The sequence below is a fragment of the Lissotriton helveticus genome, chromosome 5_1 (assembly GCF_964261635.1).
Source record: "Lissotriton helveticus chromosome 5_1, aLisHel1.1, whole genome shotgun sequence".
Classification (NCBI taxonomy): Eukaryota; Metazoa; Chordata; class Amphibia; order Caudata; family Salamandridae; genus Lissotriton; species Lissotriton helveticus.
In genome coordinates this window covers 1753959118-1753983487 of record NC_136065.1, presented here as the reverse complement: position 1 = coordinate 1753983487, position 24370 = coordinate 1753959118, and the positions used below count along the sequence as shown (strand labels likewise).

The 24370-nt window shown below is 44.1% G+C and overlaps 1 protein-coding gene across 1 annotated transcript in view; it reads right to left on the bottom strand.

Moving 5' to 3' along the window:
* Nucleotides 1-3496: 3496 nt before the first annotated feature.
* Nucleotides 3497-24370, bottom strand: part of LOC144752802 (uncharacterized) — a 41873-nt gene continuing 20999 nt past the window's right edge. Inside the window, exon 5 of the mRNA XM_078640653.1 lies at nt 3497-3555. Within this exon, the coding sequence (XP_078496779.1) occupies nt 3497-3555 (59 nt within the window). The remainder of the gene's footprint in view (nt 3556-24370) is intronic.

Below are 24370 nucleotides of genomic sequence, written 5' to 3'. Positions count from 1 at the left end.
TGGCCGGTGTGGCTGGAATGACGTGTGTAATGACTAGGTCATTGCTGTCATCCTGTTCATCAACATCAGAATGAACCACTTCATCAAGTCCGACGTTCGGATCCATAAGTATGAGCTTTCCGGGGCCCTTCCTTTTAACATTTGATACCTTTCGCAGCTCATGGTGTGCCTCCCTCTCAGACGTCGGAGATGGGTGCCAATCTAGATCCAGATCATCATCTGATGGAGCGGGGCTTGAAGAGGAACTTCTACACACACTCCTTGATCTTTTCTTTGGTGGGGAGCTGGGAGAAAATGAATCATCAGGAGGAGGGCCTTCGTCTTCCTGACATGATACCCCGGGTCCAAAGTCAATTTCCTCCTGTGCCCCTACTTCTGGAAGAACAACCATTGTGGGCACTTGCACCGCTCCATGCGCCGCTACATGGGCCTCTTCACTGATCGCTACTTGCAACTCTCCATGGACCTCTCCTTCTCGGCCTTCTCCTTCTCGGCCTTCTCCTTCTCGGACAGCTCCTTCTCGGACAGCTCCTTCTCGGACAGCTCCTTCTCGGACAGCTCCTTGCGCATGTACTTGTGCTTGTACTAGTAACCCATACAGTTGTTGTTGCAGCTTTGGTTGTTGAATAGTACTTGTGAGATGAGTTACAACCTGTGTTGATGGTGTGCTGCTACTTTCTTGCGATGAGCCAACATCACTGGTCGTTGGTGATGTAACCACTAAACAGGCTACCTGTGCAGCACTCATGGTGGGCCTTTGTTTTCCCCACAAATATTTAGTGGTGGTGCCACCAGTCTCCTTGGTAAGTGGTGCCACTCGTTTCTTCTTCTCCTTAGTAGAGACATCTTTCTTGCTAGAGGACCTACGGGCACCTCTTTTTGGAGCCATCTTCTTTAGATGTCGGAACAACAGGCCGCAGCAGGACTTCTTCCTGGCACTGATGCTCAACGATGATGCGGATTTATTGACTTTATGCACCTACAAGCAAAGGAAGACAGAGGAACATCAGTAAATATATGTTGCATATGTAGCACTTCAACAAATAGTTTGCAAGTAGGCATTTATGAATACACTCGTGCACACCACACAATATGGAAATTTCAAAATTAAGAATTGCTAAATTTTTGGGAAACAGGAATTTAACATTGATCCAAGAGAGCACACACAGAGAGGGTTATAGTTTCATGTACCACTGACTCCCCCTGGGCACAATGGGTGAAAACAAGGCAAAATGGGTGCAGGCCTATGGCACAAAGCTCACTGCCTGCCTTCAAAATGGCCGCTTGACCCCCATCCACATGGCCAGGACCATGCCTCAAAATGGCCACCACCAACATAGCCAGCCCCCAACCCCTACTCCAAAAAGTCAAAAAACACAACACAAATCAAATCACCACAATCCAATGCCATCCATGAAGTTTCAGAAGGCTTATGCTGCCTGCTGGTGGTTTTCTGGTGCAAAATTGCAATTTTTACTATTTCGCGAGTGCGAGATTGTTGCTTCACGGCGCGAACGTGCCGAAAAACCAGCAAAATCCGCCAACAGACCGATTCTGGGCCCCCTGGCCATAATGGATTAAATCAGAGCACACTGGGTGCAGGCCTATGGCACAAAGCACACAAACTGGCTTAAAAATGGCCCATAGACCCCCACCCACACGGGACCAGGCAATAAAATGGCCCCCACCCACATAACAAGCCCCCAACACCACCCCAAAAAGTCGTAAAACACACAAAAATCACCACAATCCAATGCCATCCATGCCCTGGCCAGAATCATGTTAAAAATAAATTTCAACAAAACAGTTGTATCATGCATGCACCCATAACTAAGCCTGGTGGTTTTCAATTCATGTGCAGACTTGTAATTTTTACAATTTCGCGAGTGCGAGATTGTTGCTGCGCGGGACGCGAGCAGTGCGAACACAAGCAAAAAAATCCTCAGCTCGCGAACTTGCAGATTTTCCCCCCCAAAAAGTAGAAAAACAAGCAACACACACAAAAATCACCACAAACAAACAACATCAACTTACTTCCTTGTGAAATAAAATTTTGAATCCAAAAGGCCTCAAATCCAAATATCCAGCAGCATCCACAAAAAGTAATCCTTCCCAGTCAAGATCGAAATCAAAGTGGCCAGGAAATGGACTAAGCAATGGGAGGAGCTTGCTGGACAGGAACAGGAAGTTGGAGACTGGGGCACTTCCTTCACCCCACCCCTATGGGAGGAGCTTGCTGGACAGGAACAGGAAGTTGGAGACTGGGCCACTTCCTTCACCCCTCCCCAATTGTAATTTTTGTACTTTCGCGAGTGCGAGATTGTTGCTGCCCGCGCCGCGGACCGCGAGCAGTGCGAACACAAGCAAAAAATCCGCTTCGCACGGATTTGCGTATTTTCGCCACATCCGCGAGAGTTCGCGGATTGCGGATTTGCCGAAAATCCGAAAAATCCGCGAGCGGAACGGATTTTACGCCCATGCTTAGCTTTTGCTTCAAGGGCTTTGAAAGAAGCGGAGGTGAATTACTCTTGTATTGAGAGAGAAGCTTTGGCAGTATTTTGGTCAATACATCATTTTAAATTTTACCTGTGGGGCATTCCATTTGTTGTTAAGTCTTATCATCGCCCTCTTGTACAAATTTTCTCTTGTTATCAAAATGATCATTTGACACCCAGGTTGAAGAGATGGAGTGAGGGGTTACAAGAGTTTAATTTTGGTCTGCAATAATTATATATTAATAATTATTATATATATATATAATAATTATTCCACGTCAGAATAATAAGCCTGCGGACTGTTTGTCACGTTTACCCATTGAAACAGAATGTATTTCAGAAGGTGTTGAGTGTGTAAATTGGGTACTGGAATCTAGCATATCTAAAAATTAATGGTTGAATTGTGTTGAGAATGACGTAGTTTTCCAATCTTTGAGAAGTGTCATTAAGGAAGGTTGGCCAAGTTATGATGAAAGCTGTTCTGGACAGTGAGGAACGATTTAACTTTTTGGCAAGATAATCTATTGAGAGGGGATAGAGTAGTTCCTCCAGGTGAATTAGGGAAAAAGTGGTCAACTTGGCTCATGAGGGTCATTTGGGGAGAAGCCTCACCAAGGCACGTCTCAGAGAAAGATATTGGTGGCCTGGAATGGATCGAATGGTTGAGGCAATTGTGAAAGATTGTCACTTGTGTGCTGTTAATGATAAATCACGCACCACTTGTCAGTCTCCTCTTTCTCCTGTGGAGGTTCCTGTTGCTGTTTGGACTAAGGTGGGACTTGATATTGCTGGTTCTTTTGAGCTGATGCCTTCATATGAAAGGTTTGTGGTATTGTTGGTGGATTATAACTCGAAGTGGGTAGTTTCAAAGTATATGGGGGTGGTCAATTCTAAGGCAGTTATTGAATTCCTAAAAAACGTGTTTGTGTCAGAAGGAGTTCCTAAGTACTTGCTCACTGATAATGGGGTACAATTTACCTCCAATGAGATGGATGTCTTTCTCAAGAGTCTTGGAATTGTTCATCAGAAGACAGGTCTTTATTCTTCTCAAGCCAATGGTCTTACAGAGAGAATGAATAGGGTAGTAAAGAGTTGTGCACAAAGCGCTTTGGAGTCTAAAGTCTCTTTTAGTAGTGTGTTAAGGGAGACATGGTGGGCACATCGCACGGTTCCTAATGCTATCATGCAGAAATCTCCTTTTGAAGCTTTGAGGGGAAGAATGGCTAGTTCCAAACTTAACCCAGCTTGGCTTCTGGAGAAGGTTTGTGATGATAGGGTAGATAGTGAGTTGAGAAGGAGGGATGCGCTAACCAATGTCAACAAAAGTATAAGCAATGGTATGATGATAAGATGGCTGTTAAACTGAGGAAGTGGTATGTGGGTGATAGTGTGCTGGTGAAAAAACCTAAGCATGGGTACAAAGGTACTTCCAATTTCTGTGGCCCTTTCACCATTGTTGCAATTAAGAAAAATGTTGTAACATTAGACAATGGTTATACTTGGAGCACGGAATTAAAGGATCATTCTATTAATGGTTCTGAATTTAAAGATAAATCCATGGCTATCTCTTCAGGATGCAACTTGAATTATACACTTGGAAGACATAAACAAGTGCCTAGGAAATTCAGGGATTATATTATGTACTGATACACTTTTCTTATTTACATGTCTCATATTTTTCTTCCTTTTCTGTAAGTTTAATTTTTATATTTTATTTATGGATAGTGTAAGTTTCATTTGTAGCTTTTATTTATGGATAGGGGATGTGTTATGATTACTGTCACTTTAATAGAATATAGAATACACTACATAATAGGATGAATGATAACATTCTAGTTTTGTGAGAGTCAGTTGCTGAGCTCTTGCTGTTGACGGTTGTACTAATAAACCTGCTCTTCTATTATTACCTGTTTGAGCACTTTTATAAGCATCATATCCATCTGTGAAGGAGAATTCTCTCTCCCCAAAGCTAGGATGCCAGCGAAGTAGATTACAAGGTAGGGGCAGATAATGATAGAGACTTGTGCTGCTGTAGGGAACCAAAGGTAAGGCCCAGTTAGAAACAGCAGTATATACACATTTTATGATTTGGAGTTTCTAAATTTCAAGATATATGGACTCAGCTATAGTGGTGGCTTTAAGTAAATGGAGGTTGAAGGTTCCCAACGGCCTTGTAGGGCCTATGAATATATAGAGAAAAATGGTTTCACCGGTTAGGAAAAAAGCCTGTTACTAAATCATTGACCATCTCAGCAATATGGCCACACAGGTACCTGAATGAATCCAAACTGAATTGTGCATGCATGAATAGCCTCCTTATCTGAGTGACCGCTGCAGAGCGGATAGGTATCCAGGTAAGGGGTATGTGTCAAATGCATAATACGCTTACTCATGTGATGAAAAGCAGCAGAGTCAGCACAAGGCCTAGGCCTTGAGCGGTGAAAGAAAACCTCAAGGAAGTGAAGGAACAGCAACTGTCCAAACTTTCAGAATTATGACACCTTAATTAAATGGGTGAATTTGTATAGCTACAATACAGTGTCATTGAGATATATCTTACTCAAATACATTATGGCATTACAATAAATCAACAACAGCATCTGATAATTGACAAACACTATATGAGAAAAAAAGACATTCATAAATACAAACAACACAATCACAAACAGAAAGTTACCACATATAAACATATATACATTATTCACACGGTAACAAAACAACAAGGTATTTACAAATGTGGAACAGTACAGAATGATACATAAATTAAAAGCAAACTGCAATTCATTAAAGTATTCCAGTCCATTCTTCAGTTTTATTCAAGTCATTTATAATTGAGTTATTATAAGAGGTCTGCCACAAACCCTCCCAGTCAGTTTCCGATATGGCTTCCCCCCATAACAGCTCGACTAGCTTGAACTTGTCATCAATAGCCTCTTCTATAGCCCAATAGAAAAAATACATTTCATTCTTCCTTACCGGTTTATTAACCAAATGATCTTCCAGGGGGTTCCCTCGGCCTAACGGGATCTTCAAATTCTGAGACCAACTAAGTAACTGCAGATCCATCAACCGCGAGATCCCCCCATACTGCTGCCCCCGCTGTTTTCAAAGGAACTGCCAACTGATCTTTTAGGCAGCTGGGAGTTCCTGGGCTGTCCCATATGGGGGCAAGCCTTGAGTAGTATTCGAGACCTATTAATTTTTTGATCCTAGCCTAATTTTGATCCGCGCCACTTAGGACTTTCAGTCTGACCTTCTTAAAAAAATGTTGTCCCCATACTTAAACAAAAAGCCTACTTGAGGAAGCCCCAGTTGTTCCAACATGGATAAAAACATTTTACCTCTCCCTGAAGAGTCTGGGCATTTTAGCAACATTCTGGAATACGATAACTGAAAGGCCCAAGCATAATATTGGATATCAGGAAGTGCCAGACCACCTTTCTCCCTTCTGCGTCTTAACTTCTTCCATGATATTCTAGCTGCTTTTGATGCCCAAAGAAAGGAGTTAATGGATTTCTGAAATTTGCCAATTAATGCTTTCTCGAAGTTCAAAGGAATGGTATGAAGCAGAAACGTTACCTTTGGCAAGATAGACATTTTTATAAGATTTACTCTGCCCAAGATAGACAGATGTATCTAGGATTTCATAAGTGCTTGAGATTTCTTCTAAATATTAATAAGATTGACTTTTGCTATTTTGTCTATCTCTGGAACAATTTTAACACCTAAGTAGCGCAACTCTTTTTTGGTTTGGTATCAGCACATTGGTAGGTTCCATGTCATTATCTCTGTTTTGTCCTCATTAACCTCATAGCCAGAGATGCGGCCAAACTCCCTAGCTAATTCACTCACCCAGGGAAAAGAGGGTTCCAAATCTGAGGCCAAAATAAGAATATCATCGGCATACAGGGCTACCTTCCTCTCCCATGATCTGCTCCTAAATGGTGTAATAGCAGGCTCCTCCCTAAGGTATTGAGCAAACGGCTCTAAATAAAGGTCAAAAAGGAGAGGGGAGAGGGGGCAGCCTTGTCTGGTTCCCCTTTCAATTTTGAATGGTCTGATCGTTTTACCATTTACCACCAACCTGGCAGATGGCTCGCTATATGTATATATATATATAAGGCGGATGGTGCAGCAAAATTTTGGCCCAAATTTCAACTTTTCCAAAACAGCCCCAAGATCGGTCCAATTCACCCTGTCAAAAGCTTTGGTTGCGTCCAATGTCATTGCTGCCAGGGGGAGAGAAAACGTGGATGAAAGATCTATCGCACCAATAAAATCATGGGTGCGATCGAAAAGATTCCTACCCTTAACAAAGCCCTTCTGGTCAGTATGCAAAAGCTCACCTGCTATGCCCCCTAGTCGATCTGTTAATATTTTAGAGAAAACCTTGTAATCGGAATTTAACAAGGATATTGGCCTGTATGACTACATTTTTTAGGGGGTTTACCTGGTTTAAGGATTAAGATAATGTTTGCTGCCCCCCAAGTAGCAGGATGCTGAGCTCCATCTATCAAAATTTTGTTGAACACCTCAACCATAACGGGGATAACTATCTCACTCAATTCCTTGTATAGTTCTGCAGGAAGGCCGTCTGGACCTGCAGCTTTGCCCTTTTTACAATCCAAAAGAACCTTCCTGACTTCTTGATGCGATATTCCTACCTTCAGGTTTTCCCGATGTATTATATCCAATGAAGGTAGTTGGATCAAATTTAACCAGCCTTGAATAGATGTTATATCAGAGTCACTTTCATCTTTATATAGTTCTTTAAAATAAGCGTGGAAGATCTCTCCCATCACCTCCTCCCCGCTTATGAATCCATTTGAGCCTTCATCCTCTATTTGTTTAATTTGATTCCTGACTCTGTCTATTTTGACTTTCCAAGCTAATAGCCTACCAGCCCCTTCTCCATATTCAAAGTGAGCAAGCTTGCTCACCTCCCACCTGTTAGAAGTTCTTGTTTGAATGGTACTTTCCACCTGGGCTTTTAACACCTCTAATTCTGCCATTAATGTCTATTGGAGATCTTGCTCGGTTACACAATTAATCCTTTCCTCCAGCACCTTCATTTGACACTCCACAGATGTAATCTCCTGCCTGTATTGTCTGTTTTTATGGACAGTTTTATTTGTAATCAGGCCTCTCAAAAAAGATTTCAGGGCTTCCCATACCACCATTATATCTGTTGATCCTATATTGATGTCCAAAAATGCTTTCACCTCCTGGATCAAATATCCGGTAACAGCGGCATCTAAGAGGGGTGTGCAGTCAAAGGTCCACACTCTCTGTTGTTCTCTGCCAGCTAAATTCAAGTTAATCCAGACCGCTGCATGGTCAGACAAGTGAGGAGTTAGATACCCGATATTATTTGTGCGGTCCCTTAGATCATTACTAATCAAGATATAATCTATTTGTGATTTATGTCTATATTTTTTGTTATAGAAGGATCTGCCCAACTGTGTTCCCGATCTCTCACTCCATATATCACAAACATCATATTGCTTCATCATCGTTTTTAGAAAAACCCTTGATTTAGAGAAGATTGTGGCTCTACTTATTGATGATTTATCCAATCTCGGGTTCAAAACTACATTGAAATCCCCTGCTAGGATGGTTGAGTCAGGGAACTCCAAGAGATTCAAAAATATGGTTTTTAACGTTGATGGGTCATCCTGATTAGGACCATAATATCCATATAACAGTTGTAATAGGGACATTTTCTACCAAGATCTTCGCTATCACCCACCTGCCACTTAAATCAGTACTCACATCTTGTAGGGACGCATTTGCTTGTTATTTTATTAAAATAGCCACGCCCCTGATATTAACTGTCTGACATCAGCAGGCATAGTGTTCCACCCACCTGAGCTTTCCACAAATATCGCTCATTTCTTTTCTTACCAGGTGGGTTTTTCTTGTAGAATAATTATCTGTGCAGGTGAACCTTTTAAATACTGTAGAATTCTCTCCCTCCTACTTTTAACTCGCAGGCCATTCACATTCCAGGACAGGCACTGCAGTGCTTTCATGGCGTATAAGGATTGAGACAGCAATACTGGGATTTCAGTATATTCTAGTTTACCTTGTTCCGGTACCAAATCAAAGACAATACACCTTTAACCTCATCTAAATTGTGAGTCGAAGGATATTTTTGATTATTTTTTCCCTTCTGCCCCCTCACCCGTGTACTACCCCCCACCCAAACTTCCCCAGCACCCTCCCTGGAGAACCATACCCCCATTTACCTGGACTAGCCCAGGTTCTGCCTGCCCGCTAGCATACTCTAAACTGATCCAAAAATAAACTCTACCTACTCTAATACTATATCTTTAAGCTTCTACCTCTAGCTGTAACTCTAATTATCTAGTGCGGAAGGCATAATCTATTAGCTGATTGAGCCGGTAATGTGCAAAAGACTGGGATAAAATTAAATTTTTAGGTTCACTAGAAGCTCATCCACTTCTTGCAATGTTTTGGCAAAATACATTTTATTATTAAACATGATCTTTAACTGTGCAGGGAACTTTAATTGGACTGTTGCCCCTAGCGTCCTAAAATTGTCCATTCTTTTCCCAGCTCCCACTGTCTGTCTAAAGTTGTACGAGAAAGGTCAGATCTAATTTCAAAGGAAAAATAAGAGTCTCTTTATTTCAGAGATTTCAGTTTGAGAGCTGCTGTTAATATTTTTTCCTTAAGGGAAAAGGTCAGGAAGTTAACTAAAATCTTCCAAGGCTTTGTCCTATTGGGATGTCTTCTAAAAGGATCTCGGTGAATTCTCTGGATGTCTCTTCTTAGTTTATCTTCTGTGACTTTGATCTGTATTGTATCTTTGATGAGGGAGACAATGTAGGATTAAAAATCCTCCCCCTCTTTCCCTTCTGATATATTTAAGAGTCGCAAGTTGTTACGCCTGCAATTATTTTCCAACAATTCCACTCTTTCCCGAAGCACCGCTTCATCTTTTTAAAGCATGGAAATATACGTTCTGACTTCTCCCAGACCATCTTTAAGGATTCCAACCTCACTCTCCAAAGCTGCCGTTCTTGAACTTAGATTGTTGAGTTTATTTTCCAATGATTCACAAAAGAGTCGAATTTCTCCCTGGTTTGCTTCTAAAACCGCGAACCCCTTTTTAATGTCTGTGGCCATTGAGAAAAAGAGAGTTTCCAAGGAGCTCCCCAAGGATCCAGGGTTTCCCGAGGGTACAACAGGCCCGACGCACCGCACAAACCTATAGTGCTCTTTCTGCCCCTAGATCCAGCTCTCTACTGTCTTTTACTGCTCCCCCCATATTTGCAGGTGTTAGTCGGTTACCCTCGGTGCTAGCCAAGATGATAGAATCTTCTACTAAAACAATTTGTTTAGCTTGTAACTCAATTGGCCGTAAATCAAGCCCAGAGGAATCTGGAGGCAACCTTAAAGAGGAGCTGGCGCTAAACAAAGGGTGTAGCCCAGGGTTCAGCTCGGAAGATGGGGAGGTAGATATTGGCGGGGGTAGGGTGAGACTCGACTCCATAGTCGAAGGTACAGACATGTTTATTAACCCAGAGGATTCAAAACCCTCCCTCAGTGCCCTCTGCTTCTCCCCCTGTTTCCCAACACTTGCGGGAGAACCTTAAAATAAGAACTCAAGGAGGCGGTAATTCACATTTTACCATCTACTGAAATGCCACCTTTCTCTAGTTTTTTTTAGTGCCCTTCTTTTTATATTCCCGGTATGGGGGATAACCCTCGTTGTCTCCTTCAGTGTCTGAAGTTTAATGGGCTATATCTGCTGCTGTTTTCTTAAAGACTTTGTTATCCTCGATATTCTTCTGAAATGTAGGTACTTGAGAATCAGTGTTTTTCCCAGTCCCCCTTCCCACCCTTCCTACCTCTCTTTGCACTCTTGCTTCTACGTAATTTAGATAACCCAGTACCTCTCTCAACTTCTTTGCTTTTAATCCCCTATTGCTTCTCAATGGGCTGAGCACTTAAGGTGGGCTGCAAAAGCAAAGAGGACCGCTTTGCAGAGGTAGGTATAGCTACTAAAGAATCCCCCTTCTGATTTGAATTAGCCAGAGGAACCATTTGTTCCAACCTGGATCTGATCTGTTGTAATGCAAAATGTTATGTACATTGACCTCACCCCATGTAGTGCTATTACTAGTGGTATAGAAACGGTCAGTGTGTTCATGTCTTTGATCTTGGCTAACCCAAGGCAAGATGTTTGTTGGACAGTGTCAATCAAAAACATAATTTGCTCAGGGATGATGCAGGCTCTAAACATAGCTTCTACCTCCTGCACTTGCCAATCATTTGTACCCCAGACAGATTTTGTCTCAATGTTGTCTTTCCAAAAGTCGAAACCTTGTCTAGATAGTTGGGCAATGAAGGCTGCAGAATAAATCTGTTTTGTATTTCGTCAAAATATTTTTTGTTCCTGTCCATTTTTAAAGTAAAATGATTCTGGTTTGGATTCATTGAAACCTGAAAAATATGGAAACTTACTTGCAAAATGTTTTGAGCTACCCTTTGGAGGTGTAGGACAATTTTCCCATTGGTTCTACATATATACATTTCTAGGCATTGCAGATTTGTGCAAGAAATGATGACCATAATGGTTATAACAATACATTTGTTTATAGTCTGATGAACCCTCTAAATATTCATGATTTGTGAATACTGCAGACATTTTAGATCAGACCTCATGTTATTAACCGTCTCGAAGTCCCAATCATCAGAAAAGGTACTAGAGTTAATAAAGTCACTAAATGAAATCTTGAAAAAGTGTGGAATATTCAAAAGCTCAGATGGGCCAAAAATGTCATATTCTGTTTTGTCCCAAACTATACCATCTTGTATAGGTACGGCTGTTATGTTCACTGCTGACAAGTCTCTTTGTTCACAATGGGATGATGTGTGTGGATGGAGACGTTCACTATTTTAGTTGCTGTGTCCATATGAAAATATCTTCCATTTATCAGCATTCCCAGAGTTATTACCAGAGCTAAACAAAGTATGAAGAAAAATATTCCCAACACAACCCAAAGTTCAATCCATGGTGAAACCAGATACGTTTTTTCCAGGTGATGAAAAAAAGTAGGTTGCTTGTTCTTTGAAAGTTATTTTTCCTGGCTTTGTTTCAGGTTCGCTGGGATTCTCAGAAAACGTATCAAAGTTAATGAAATAGCCAGAGGCAGTTCTGTCAATGTTTGGAATTGCATCCAGATTTGTTGAAATCGCTGGAACCACTTGATCACTTGTTACTGCATTGTAGACAGGTGCTCAGGACAAACTGTTATTTGGGTCTCAAGAGGTACGAGTTCCATAGCTTTGTTGCTTAGTCCTTCTTTTCTCACTGTAGAATCTTCAATGGTGATGAATCTTTCAGTTTGAACCTCTTGGATTATAGATAGAGGAGTGTGTCTGCTACATTGTTGGAGTCCACTTGGCCTACATCTTAGTATCGGCCACATTGTGTGGTTTGATCAGGTTGATAGACACAAATATGTTCTCCTTTTCACCAGCAAGGGGTGGCAGTAGTACTGTTCTTGATGCGTGGATTGCTAGGACTTGTACTGGTTGTCTGTAAGAAGGCCCAAACTCCTTCTTGTCCGGGATCTATTCTCTGACTAGATCACCAAGCTTTGGGATCCAGACAGGCCTTGCTGGGACGGTTGCTTTTTCCCCAGTGGTGGTTGGCTTCAGGAACACATTGCTTTGTTTTGTTTCTAGTTCATTTAAGTCCTGTAAAACAGCCAAATGATCTTTGATATAAAATTTCTTATTTTCCACCGCTGTTGCATGACAATCAAGATCCGGAACCAACATTCTTGTCCCAAATAGGACCTTATATGGAGTGACACCCCCTAGAGTCGATGAATCCGCATTGGCCCGGAATGATTTGGATCACTACACTAAGTGGAGTACGTTTACGTGTGTTTGTAAATATTTACTTGCTAACATGTCTGTAGTGAACACAACATTTCTGTGTGTTCTGTGTCCAATTTAATATTCTAAAATCAGGTTTGAAAAATTCGAAGAGAGGTTTAACCCTTTCTGCGTAGTTTAGAATATTAGTTCTTCCAAAATTCAGGAAACCTAGAATTGACTGCAAGTTTCTCAGCATTTTTGGAGGTTGGAGCAGCGCACACTTTTCCAAAAAGTTGGCTGCCAGGCTTGCGCCTACTCTTGATAGTTCATATCCTAAGAAAAGGACATTGAGATGAGCAATTCTTGATTTTTTTTTAATTGAATTTATAACCCTCAGAGGCGAAGCCCAGTATAATGGTGTTCACCCTGTTCAAGTGCCTGTTTAGGTCATCATCTCTCAGATAGATATCATCAACATATGACAATGCCTCGTCATCATAAGTTTGTAGTAACTATGTTACCCTTGCTGAGAATAACCCCGGACTATTCTTGAATCCTTGAGGGAGACAACAGAACTGACGCTGTGTCCCCATTATTGAGAAAGTGGTCAAATACCTTATTTCTGGTGCAATGTTTTGACAAAAGAAACCATTTTATATGTCTAATGGGGTTTTGTATTGAACAATGTTATTCATTAATTCTGTACTGTGTGCATTTTGCACTACAAATGTTTTGCAACAAGAGTTTAGATGTCTGTAATTCAAAACTAGCCAATATGTATTGTCTGGTTTGGAAACAGGAAACAAAGGATTGTTCATGAATGTGGTGCATGTTTCGATCACCCCTTAGTATTTAAGTAGATTTAAGATCTCCCTGACCTGTTTTTTAGCTTCTTGCTTAACTGGATACAGCCTTTGTGCAGTTGGTTGATTTTTTTAACTGGATTTTATGGTGAGGTGAATCCTCATCCCATCCTACATGATTTTTGTATAATGCTGGGGCATGGGCAACTGCCCATTTTCTGGCATATGTATATTTTAAATGTACTGGAAAATGCTTAGAGAAGGCTGGCATAATGATCTCTTTGCCATGTGGACACTCCCTGACAAATTCTGGTGGCCCGTCTTGTTCTGCTAGAAGTATATCATAACCCTTTGAAAGTCGCTCCCAAAAGAGTGGTTTCACTTTTCTTGGTATATCTCCCTCCATCCAGAGTGTTATTTCATATATCCTATGATGAGAGCTAACCCATTATCAGCAGTTTCAACTTCAATGTATTCATTCAAGTCCACAGTCTCCAGAAGTCCCTTCAGGTTCTGGCGAGCTATTGTTACTTCTGCTGCGCTGTCCAACATTGTCTGAGCCCATTCTCCGTTCTTGAGCTGTGTTCTCAGAATCCTTGGCATGTCTGATTTTAAGACCTGCCACCTTTTTTTTGGTGAAGTGAGGTTTTGGTTTGCTTTTCTGAACGTGTTGATCGTCTTTGGACTTCACGCGTTCCTCCTTGTGTTCTGACCGTCCTCTTCTTTCTGATGTCTGTGATGATATCTGAAAGGTACGAGAGGAACGTGTATCAGTATATTGATACCTGTCAGGTTTTCTCAAATTATCCCTATTCCTGAGGCTATACCTCCTTTCAGAGGGCTCCTCTTGAGGAGACCTACCTCGGGAATGAGAACGCTTCTCTTTGGAAGGCTGTTTGCTATTTTCCCACTTCTTTTTAGAAGATGTAGGATTAATTTTAGTAAAGACTTTTTCAGGAATTTCAGACAGGTGTGGTTTAACTGGTTTCCCACCCAATCTGTCTCTGCCTAATTCTTCATAGGATTTTTGAATTATTCTGTCTAGTTCTTGTGGTTGTTCTGTTACATCAAATTCCCTTAATTTCTGGCAGAGTGCCACTGATGCTGCTTTTCCTTTAATATTAGATAATATTGTTGAGACCTTGTTAACATTTTTCAGTAATTTCATACCTAAATTCAGAGCAGGCTCTGCCCCGTATTAGTTTTGAATCTGTTTCAGGACGTCAGGTATTTCCTCCATGGACGGAACACCATGTGTTTTAGTGTAGATAGCAGCAAAGACGGTGCCCCAAGTGGTGCAGTCTTCCAGATGTGGTGTGATCCCAGTTGGTAAACAGATCGTCAAGATCCTGTGTTTATCGTAAGGGATGGTATTAGGAAATACCGCTTCGATTTGAGTAATTTTTTGTGCTATCCAGAATGGAATTTGTGCACGTTTTGTAAAGTCTGCATGTAAAGTCAGTGGAGTGAATTTTAGTGTATTCCCCGGGTGGGAGGTTTGTTGTGCAATAACTAATGGCTGTTGGACTGTGAGAGCCGGCATGATATATTGGACCAATTGTCTGTAGATTTTGATTAACTCTTTGAGTTGAGCAAGTAATTCTACGTCTGTCATGTCTTCGATTTCAGGATGAGGTGTGTAACCTGCTAAAACCGGCAATGTTGCTCCTGGTCTACCTATTGGACCGAGCCTGGTAATGTGATTTAAATGTATTAGGGTGCCTTTAAACCAGAGATTATGCTCCTGGTATGCGAGTGGAGTTTCAACATCCTCAAAAGAAATATATTCCTCTAGTGGATCATCTTCTTTGTAGAAGTGAAACAAATGTGTTACTGAATTTGCTTGTGGGATGTTGGACTTGGCCCTTTTGGCAGGTTCACCCCTAAACGTTTTGCTTTTTAAGGTGACTTGGTGTTAGTTGTTCTTGGCTTCTGCGCACTTTAACCCTGTGTCCCAGTGTAAAGTGCTTGCGCAATCTGAGTGCATGTGGTGAGATTGACCTGCCCTCCCATAGGTATGCATGGGGAATGTGTGTGTCCATGGTAGTTCCTGATGTGTGGGGAGTGCAGGGGCGAGTTTGGTATGTGCAAACTCGGGAGATTAAATGCTGCGCGATGGTGTGCGCAGATTTGATGTGTCTAGTGTGGAAGTGCCACTCTAGAAGTTGGCATGTCTGTGTAGTAAATGTGAATTGGCTGTCTGGCTTGTGATTGGCTGGAGCTGGCTGGTGTGCCTGGCTCCAAGAGTCAGGATGGGTCTGCCCCGGTGGTGAATGGAGAGATCTGCATGTTGATGGGAGGGAGGAGTGCACCTGGGACCTGAATAGAGCTGGGCCTTACCTACAAAATGCTGGCTCCACCCCCTGTAGTGCGACTGATGTCCCTAGCCTGTCCTGTGAATGGGGAGAGGGGCTGAGCACAACAAAGTGCCCCAGAACAAGCTGCATATGTTTTTCCCCCTACCCTGCACCCTCCAGATAAAGGAAATATGTGCATAAAAAGGTGCTGTGACCCCATGCAAGTTGTTCTCTCTGTGACCTAACTTGAGGGGGGGCCTGCTGCTGCGCCAGGAGGACCACCGCTGGGGACTGCCTCCCTGCTGGAGGGCCCTGTGAGATGGCCCCAGGGCCCAACCTTTGCCCCCTACTCCCTGCTAAAAGACTTTACTGGACTTTGGCTCCTCTAGTGCCTTGGGAGCGCTTTATTTTTACCTTCTGAAAAGGACTTTAGACTGCACCTTGAAGAAGCGCTTAGTTTCTGCACCTCGTGGGCAGGGGATCCCAAGGGTAGGGATTCCCCCGCATTTGCCGAATCCAGCGCGGGCGCCCACCCCGCATAAAGTGTGCTTTAAGTACCCCTCGCGCGTGCCCACCCCGACAGGGGCTTTGTGCCATTGTGATTGCCTTAGCGGGTGCCCACCCTGCCAATCAGGAGCCTACCCCGTACTACAGCCAATGCGAGTGAAGAGGGCCGCCACTCTGCCTGCCACGACCTGGAAGTGCAGGCAAGCAAAAACAGGAAGCGGACGGAAGCCCATCCCGCGCTCCTGTGCCCGGAAGAAGATTGCCTGCCGCCTAGCCACTTGGAGCCTCTGAGGCTCCACGAAGAAGCTGCAGCCACCGGTGTCGAGGGGGGGCCGAGTAGCATTGTCGGCGCCTGCCCAACTGCCTAACAGCCCCGCCTGCAGTCCCTGCCACACTGCCGCGGTGCAGGAAGAGGAGAAGCCACGAGGAGACAGAGCCGGAGGAGACAGAGCTGACGGACGCCCGAGGAGCCCCGCTGAGGAGGGCTCCCCCGAGCCGCACAAGCCCTAGGAGCAGCGCCGGCAGAGGAGCCCGCCGCAATAGGACCGGTGAGTGGGGCCCTTGTGTTCAGTGTTGTGGAGGGGGCGTCGGGGCACATTGCCAGTGCCCGCCCCTCCCCTCCTGCCGGTGCTGACTTTGATTTGAGGGCCTTTCTTGACGATTCAGAGCCCCGTGGCTCCAACCTGATTTGGGCGACCCGGAAGTGCAGGCAAGCAAAAACAGGAAGCATACGGGAGCCCACCCTGCAATCCTGTGCTCGGAAGAAGAATGCCTGCTGCCTAGCCACTTGGAGCCTCTGAGGCTCCACGAAGAAGCTGCAGCCATCGGTGTTGAGGGGGGGCCGAGGCGCATTGTCGGCACCTGCCCCGCCTGCAGCCCGCGCCGCACTGCCGCGGTGCGGGAAGAGGAGAAGCCACTGAGGAGACAGAGCCGGAGGAGACAGAGCCGACTGACGCCTGTGGAGCCCCGCTGAGGAGGGCTCCCCCGAGCCACACAAGCCCCAGGAGCAGCGCCGGCAGAGGAGCCTGCCGCAATAAGGCCGGTGAGTGGGGCCCTTGGGTTCAGTGTTGTGGAAGGGGCATCAGGGCACATTGCCGGTGCCCGCCCCTCCCCTCCTGCCGGTGCTGACTTTGATTTGAGGGCATTTCTGTTTCAGAGCCCACATGGCCCCCACACCCAAGGGGGCATTTCTTGGCAATTCAGAGCCCCGTGGCTCCAACGTGGTTTGGGGGCATATTTGTTTTAGAGCCCACCTGGCTCGCACATGGTTTTAACACAGGTGGTTTATTTGAGAGCCACAGAAGAGGGCCAAGAGGTACGCGGGTGCCCAGATTCCTTTCCACAGCTGCCCTACATCCCGAATGCCCAATACCGGTCGGTAACGGCCGAAAAATGGTAAATTCAGCCGTTACTGACCGGTATTGGCCTACCTACATCTGGCCCTAGGACCCTTGTTGGTCTGGGTGTGGTCTGAGCAGGAACGATGTAATATGTGGGGGCAGGTGTTAAGATGTGCTTATAGAAAGTATGACTTAATCAATGTTGGAGAATAAAGATGAGCTCAACCATAGCTTCCACGTGTGACATTATCTATGTGCATGCTCCAAGGCTGGGAAAGATGCTACAGCACACTTTTGCATTGCTGTAGGCCATCACTTAGTAGGATTACTTAATTCCTGTACTGAAATATTGGCATATTTGAACCACTGGGCCTTGCAAGGTTCCAAACAAGGTTTAAAACATGTAATTACAAATTACAGTTTGAAGAAAAAAGTGGAACATCCAAAGAAAAATCTACAGAGCATTAGGCTTCCCAATATTCTTTTTTAATGCTTTTCACATTTTTATTAGTACATTTGCAAAAGGTAGTAACACAAGTTATCTTATCAAGTGGAGGCCTCGGATTAGGCCGAATTAAGATCTCCCTACGGAGTACCACACTCTTTTTAGAGAGTATTTTAACAGCTTCATTGGGTGTCCCCTTTCAATAAGTTTACAGGACAGAGCATTTGTTTCTTTAAAAGAATCGTTAAAGTTTTACCAATTTCTGCGAATACAATGACATTGACCAAAAGGGAGCCCATCACGTAAAGCATGTGGTTGAAAATGATAGTATTGTAGTAAAGTGTTTCTTTTCATTGGCTTCCTCAAAAGAGATGTCGAAAGGGGATATTCTGAAGACTTAAATGTGATTTCTAAATAGTCAATTATTAGGTTGCTGCTGTGGAATGTCAATTCACAGTCTGTTTGGCAGTTGTTTATCCAAAATACAAAATTGGAAAGATCATCAATGCTCCTAGTCCCATACATTATCTATGCATCTTTTCCATAGATGGAACTGCAACAAAAATTAATTCAAAATGTTTCAAGTGAATTGACAAAGAGAATAGTGCAATATGGGACAAAAACAGCTCTTATCCTTTTCCCCTTACATTGAAAATAATATTGCCATTGAACATGAAAAAATGTTTTGTCAGGGTAGTTCAATAATAAAGTTAGTTGGTACTGAGGCTAGGGCAGGTCTAGAATTCAATTGACTTTCTATTACACAGATACCACCCTCTTGGGGGATATCTGTATACAATGACGCCATGTCCAAAGTTACTTTCAATTCCTTGGAGGGGTCAAAAGGTAAGTCTTCTACTAGTTGGAACAAATTATACTTTCTTTCAAGCGTTCATAGGTTCATATATTTGAGCAAAAGAAACTCATTTTGTGTTTAAAATCCTTCCTCTTTAGATCTTGTTGTTACCTGTTAGACCAGTCACCATTGGCATGGGTCTCCCTTCCATTTTTTGCTGTTGCCTCCAGTGTTTTTGCTATGTTTTTATTTTGGGCACTTTACCACTGCTGTTCTAGCAAGTGCTCCCTATTGTAAATTGTTGTAATGGATTAGTGACTCCATGATTGGCTTATTTGATTTACTTAGACCCTAGTATAGTGCACCATGAGTGCCCAGGGCCTGTAAATCAAATGCTGCTGGTGGGCTTGCAGCACTGGTTGTGCCACCCAGAGAAGCAGCCTTGTAAAGTGTGGCTCAGGCCTGCCATTGTGGAGCCTGTGTGCAGTCTGGGACTGCCATGTCAACTTGGCAAGTGAACCCACTTGCCAGTGCCTAAACCTTCCCTTCTCTGCATGTTAGTCACCCCTGTAGGCAGGGTGCATTGTATGCGAAAGGTAGGACATGCCAAATGTGTGTGTCATGTCCTGATTGTGAAATACAGCCAATTTCGTTTTTCACTATTGCAAGACTACCTGTTCCCATAGGCCAGAATGGGCAGTTTGATTATAACATCTTATAATTCTAACTGACCCTGGGTACAAGGTAGAAAAACGAGTTTAGTATGCCTGAACTCAGAATGTTACAAATAAGAAATACATCTTTTAGTGTGGGCGATTTTTACATACTGTGCTTGAAAATACCACTTTTAGAAATTAGGTATTTTCTTGCCTAACCATCCAGTATGCCTCTGCTAGGTTTGTATATTACATGTCTGGTTTGTGAGTGACAGGGGGCTGGAGAGAGCTTTGGTTCCAACAGTCTGATGAGTCAGGGATGGACTGAATAGGACCTGGATTTTGAGCCTTGCAAGTTTGGCTGAGTGTTATAATAATTAATTAATGTCAAATGGTAGTTCTTGCTCACAAATGTTAGACCCTGTACTACTTCCGGCTCCCATGGGATCGAATTCCACCTCCTCTGTATCTTTATATCTACAAACATTATCACACCCCGCTGGCTCTCCCTGCACTAGACCTTCTTGCGGGGCAAAAGAAAGTTTTGTACTCTTCTAAAAAAAAAGGTATTTATTGGTATTTACTGGTTCCCATGTTTCCTGGATGGCTATTAAGTCAAACCTTCTAATATAATGGAGCCACAGTTTGTCCTGAAACTTACTCGCCAAACCTGCCACTTTCCTCGAGATAAGTTTTAAATCATCCCGATTTCGCCTCACCTGGTGACATGAGGCATCTCTCTTATCCCCATCTATGCTAGGAGACCTGCATTCCCTAAGATCCCTATATCCTTCAACATTGGTGTCAGTAAGTCCCCCAACGTCATCAGCCACCTACCTCCCTCCTTGGACCTTGGTATGGGTTGCCTGATTACCCTTCAGTCTTGTCGCACTCACTCAGACAGATCTCCAAGGGCTTGAAGCTGAGCTTGCCTCCTGCTCTGAAGTCTCAGGGGCACAAAGATTTCACCCCAAGCTCCCCTGAATTTCCTTGCTGGGAATTCTGCCTCAAGAAAGGTGCCTGCTGCTGTATTGGGACCTCTAGAGACTGCGTGTCACTGGGAGCTGGAAGCGCGACGCAACAAGGAAGACGTGTGTTGCCGCCGCCGCTGTTGCCGTCGCATTGCCGAAGAAGCGTGTTGCCGCCACAACTGTTTGCCGACGCATCGCCGAAGAAGCATGTCGCATAACCGGAGAAGCATGTCTCCGCCGTAGAGGTTGCAGTCATATCACAGGAGAAGCATGTCGCAGGGCCTGTCGCGGCTCAAGAGTTTACCGAGTACGCCACACCGCCATTGTGCCTTCACGCATCTAATCCAATTGTCACATCGCATCGAAGACGCCATTTTGTCGCATTGCACCGGATGATCACATCGCTTCAAGGCGCCATCTTGTCGCATCGTAACCGGAACGCAGTAAAAACCGACATCACCTCCTCTCTGGTAAGGAATCTACGCATCACCTCCACTGCACTGCACTACAGTAAGGAACCAACGCATCACCTCCCTCGAAGCAAGGAACCAACGCATCACCTTCCCTGTGACCCTTTTGTTTGTTTTGCGTGACGCATCCATGGTACTTTGAGAGTAAAGTGTCGCATTTATCATCTACATTGAACTAAGCTACTTTCTACCATTTTAAAGTCATTTTCCTGATATTGTATTGTGGATTTTCATCATGTGGTCTTGTGTTAAATCTAGCAAATATTACTTATTTTTCTAAAATGGTGTGGTGTCCATTTGTAGTGTTTTCACTGTATTACACACTGCCTCTGAGATAAGCCTGTCTGCTCGTGCCAACCTACCAATGGGGTGAGCAGGCCAATTGTGATGCAGTGGGCGCAACGATATTCGTTTTTATGTATTTTTATGTTTACTTACCTGTATTTGGCCATATTCAATAGTTTACTACCCCCCACCCTGCCCCTTCCCACATCACCGCCCAGCAGCACTCCCACTCCCACCACCGACCGCTACGGTCACAGATATGCCCAGGTGTGCAGCGATAGGCAGTGCTCGGGCATAAAGATAGTCCAGTCTTGGCCAAAGTCTTCCATGTCCAAGCAGTGCATTTAACCAAATGTATTTCATTCTTCGGGCCTCCATCTCCTCCCGATAATCCCTCCGTCACAAGTGGGATCGAGTGCACAGTGTCAGCCTCTATTGCAACATGGGACAAGTACCTTTGTGGGAAATACCAATAATGCGCGAAATGCGCTTGGGCACATAAATAATATAGCCGCAAGTCAGGCGCTTCGAAACCTCCTCTGGCAAATGGTTGCGTTGATGTGCTGCAACTGCTTCTTGGCCTCTTACCAGCCCAAACCAAAGTCAGTACAGCCATCTGAAGGGTATTGAACAGTGACATTTTAAGTCTCATAGGGATATTGACAAATAAATAAAGGAGTTTGGGCAAGATTGTCATCTTTACCACCGCAATTCTATTCGCTAATGAGAGAGGCAGTCTAGCCCTGCTAGCTGTCTGCTCAATGATTCGTGCAGCACCTCACCCGTAGTTCATTGAGAGTATCAATTCCGATCTCTGTGGATTCACACCCCAAGGTATTTCACTGGCTTTGTAGACTATGACAATAGAAAGTCCATCTCTACCTCACACGTCCCGGCAGTTAAAGGGAAAACCGTAGGTTTTGCCCAGTTGATTCCCAAGCCTGAGTATTTTTTAAATGCTAAGTACTCTCTTAGCAGCGCCGAGCGATATGTGTCAGGCTCTCGGACATATAACATCATGTCATCTGCATAGAGCGAAACCAAAATGTTCTCTGTCTGAACCACAGTGCAACATTTGCATGTTTTGGTGGAGTTTACCGGCTTAGGGTTCTAACGCAAGTGAGAACATCATTGGGGAAAAGGGTCACCCCTGCCTTGTTCCTCTCTGGATTGGAAATGGCTCAGACACCAATCCATTTACTTGCACATGTGCAACTGGCTCAGTATACAGTATTTTAATCCATTGAAGGAAGAAATGCAGCATGCCCATCCATCGTAGCATGTGAACATATACACCCATTGAAGGGAGTCCAAGGCCTTAGCTGCATCCAGCTGCACTGCTAAAGCCTGAAAGTCCGGTTCTAAATAGTGAAGTGCTGCGAAAACAGTACGTAGGTTATGAGTTGTCGATCTCCTGGACGCAAACCCTGACTGGTCCAGGAGGACGAGCATGGGTACCAACAGTTGCAGCCTGTTTGCAATTATTTTTGATAGTATCTTCGCGTCTATGTTGATTAGGGACAGCGGTCTGTAAGGTTCACACTTATTCACTTCTTTCTCAGGTTTGAGCAGTGTGACAATCAGTGCCTCTTTTAATGTGGGAGGCAGTATTCCTTTTTCATATGCCTCCGCGTACACTTCTAGTAATCTGGGTGCCACTTCCTCTGCGTATGCCTTATAAAACTCACTTGGGAGTCTGTCAAGACTGGCCGACCTTACAGGTAGGGAGGGACATAATAGATTCCTTTACATCCTCCACATCAAAGGGTTGTGTGAAATACTCTCTGTGCCCATCTGAGAGACACCCTAATGCGATATCCCCCAAATATGTGCATATATCTGTCTCAGACACCTGTGGCCTATTCCCTTACTGCGGTGAGTAAAAATCTAGCAAGATCTCACTAATTTCTGGTGTAGTGTGGCGTGCGACGTCTTACCTGTCTAATAGTTCAGTGATACTGTCCTGACCTTTCCGCTGTGTTATCCGCTGAGCAAGAGAGCGAATAGGCCTCTGTAGTATTGTGCTTTGCACCTTCTTGATCAATGAGCTATTTCCTGGTTTACGGTTTGGTTGTGTTCTGTCACCAGATCTGTGATGTTGGCTAGCATTGCAGGGGAGGGATTCTTTTTATATTTGCGCTCTAAGGCTATAATCTGCGCCGCTAGCTTGTTTATTCTGTGCCAGAGATCCCTCAGTACACCTGTCCCCGCACCTATGAACTCCCTAGGGATCATCACTTTGAAAGCCTCCCAAAGTGTCCCCGCTCTATCGACTGTGTCCTCGTGCATAATAGTTTCTGATCGCCTGTCCAATTGTACTCTTGAACAAGGGATCTGCCAGGGAGGGCGATTGTAATCGCTACTAAAGGGGGATTGCGTACAATCAGGGATTTGCAGCTCTAGGAGTACCGGTGAGTGATCATAGAGTGTCTTAGCACGATGACAATTTGAACAACCCTGGGTCATGCCCCCTCAGATGCAAGCCAATAATCCAGCCTGGACCATGACCTGTGCACTGAGGAAACAATGGTACTCTCTTTAAGTTCAGGATGATGTAATCTCCAAACATCTTTAAGACCTCAAGCATTTAGCAAGTCTGACAGTGTGTCTGAGGCCTGTTTCCCCAGGCCCTGCACCATCAATGCAGGGTCATCAATATTTGGGCCATACACATTAACCAGCAGCACCGTCACACTCCCCAATTTGCCCAACACCAACGCCACCCTACCCTGGTCATCTAGTTCTGTGCTAATCATTGTAAATGGCACACCCTTCCTAATCAGGATAATCACGCCTATGGCGTAAGAGGAGTAGGACGCGGTCACCCTCACTCCCGCCCAGCGACCACCAGTGTTTTGCTCTGACATTTTTGTCAAATGGGTTTCTTGCAAGAAGGCGATATGGACGTCCAACCTGTCCAAATATGCCAGGACTGATTGAATCTTCGTGGGGCTGTTAAGCCCAAGCACATGCCATGTAAGAAATGTTATATTACTTCCCGAATCTGCCAGTCATCACTTTTGCCTAGGTATTGCACAACCTATCACACATGTCGACAGTAATGCATGTGCAGTGCCATTTCTATGACTTTAAAGTCTCCCTATCCTCCCTTCACCAAACAACCCCATACTCACCTGCCTCCCAAGTGTGTAGGAGGTGGCTGATCTGTCCTATAGCAAGTACTGTGCAGCCCTATCCCCAGTTCTAAAAGACTGACATGGCCACAAGATTACAAATGTAGTGTACAGCGGACCGGACCACTCCTAACATGCAGCAGTCGCTTACAAATATAGCAATAGTTATTTCTACGTCAGCAAGTTCCATGTCAACACATTCTTGCTCTTCCTCTTCTGGGTCCTGCAAAGATTCCTGTCGACATCTTTTAAGTGTTTTAACATGCTCAAGTGCAGCTTTCGGGTTTGTGAACATCTTGAATGCCCCTCTGGC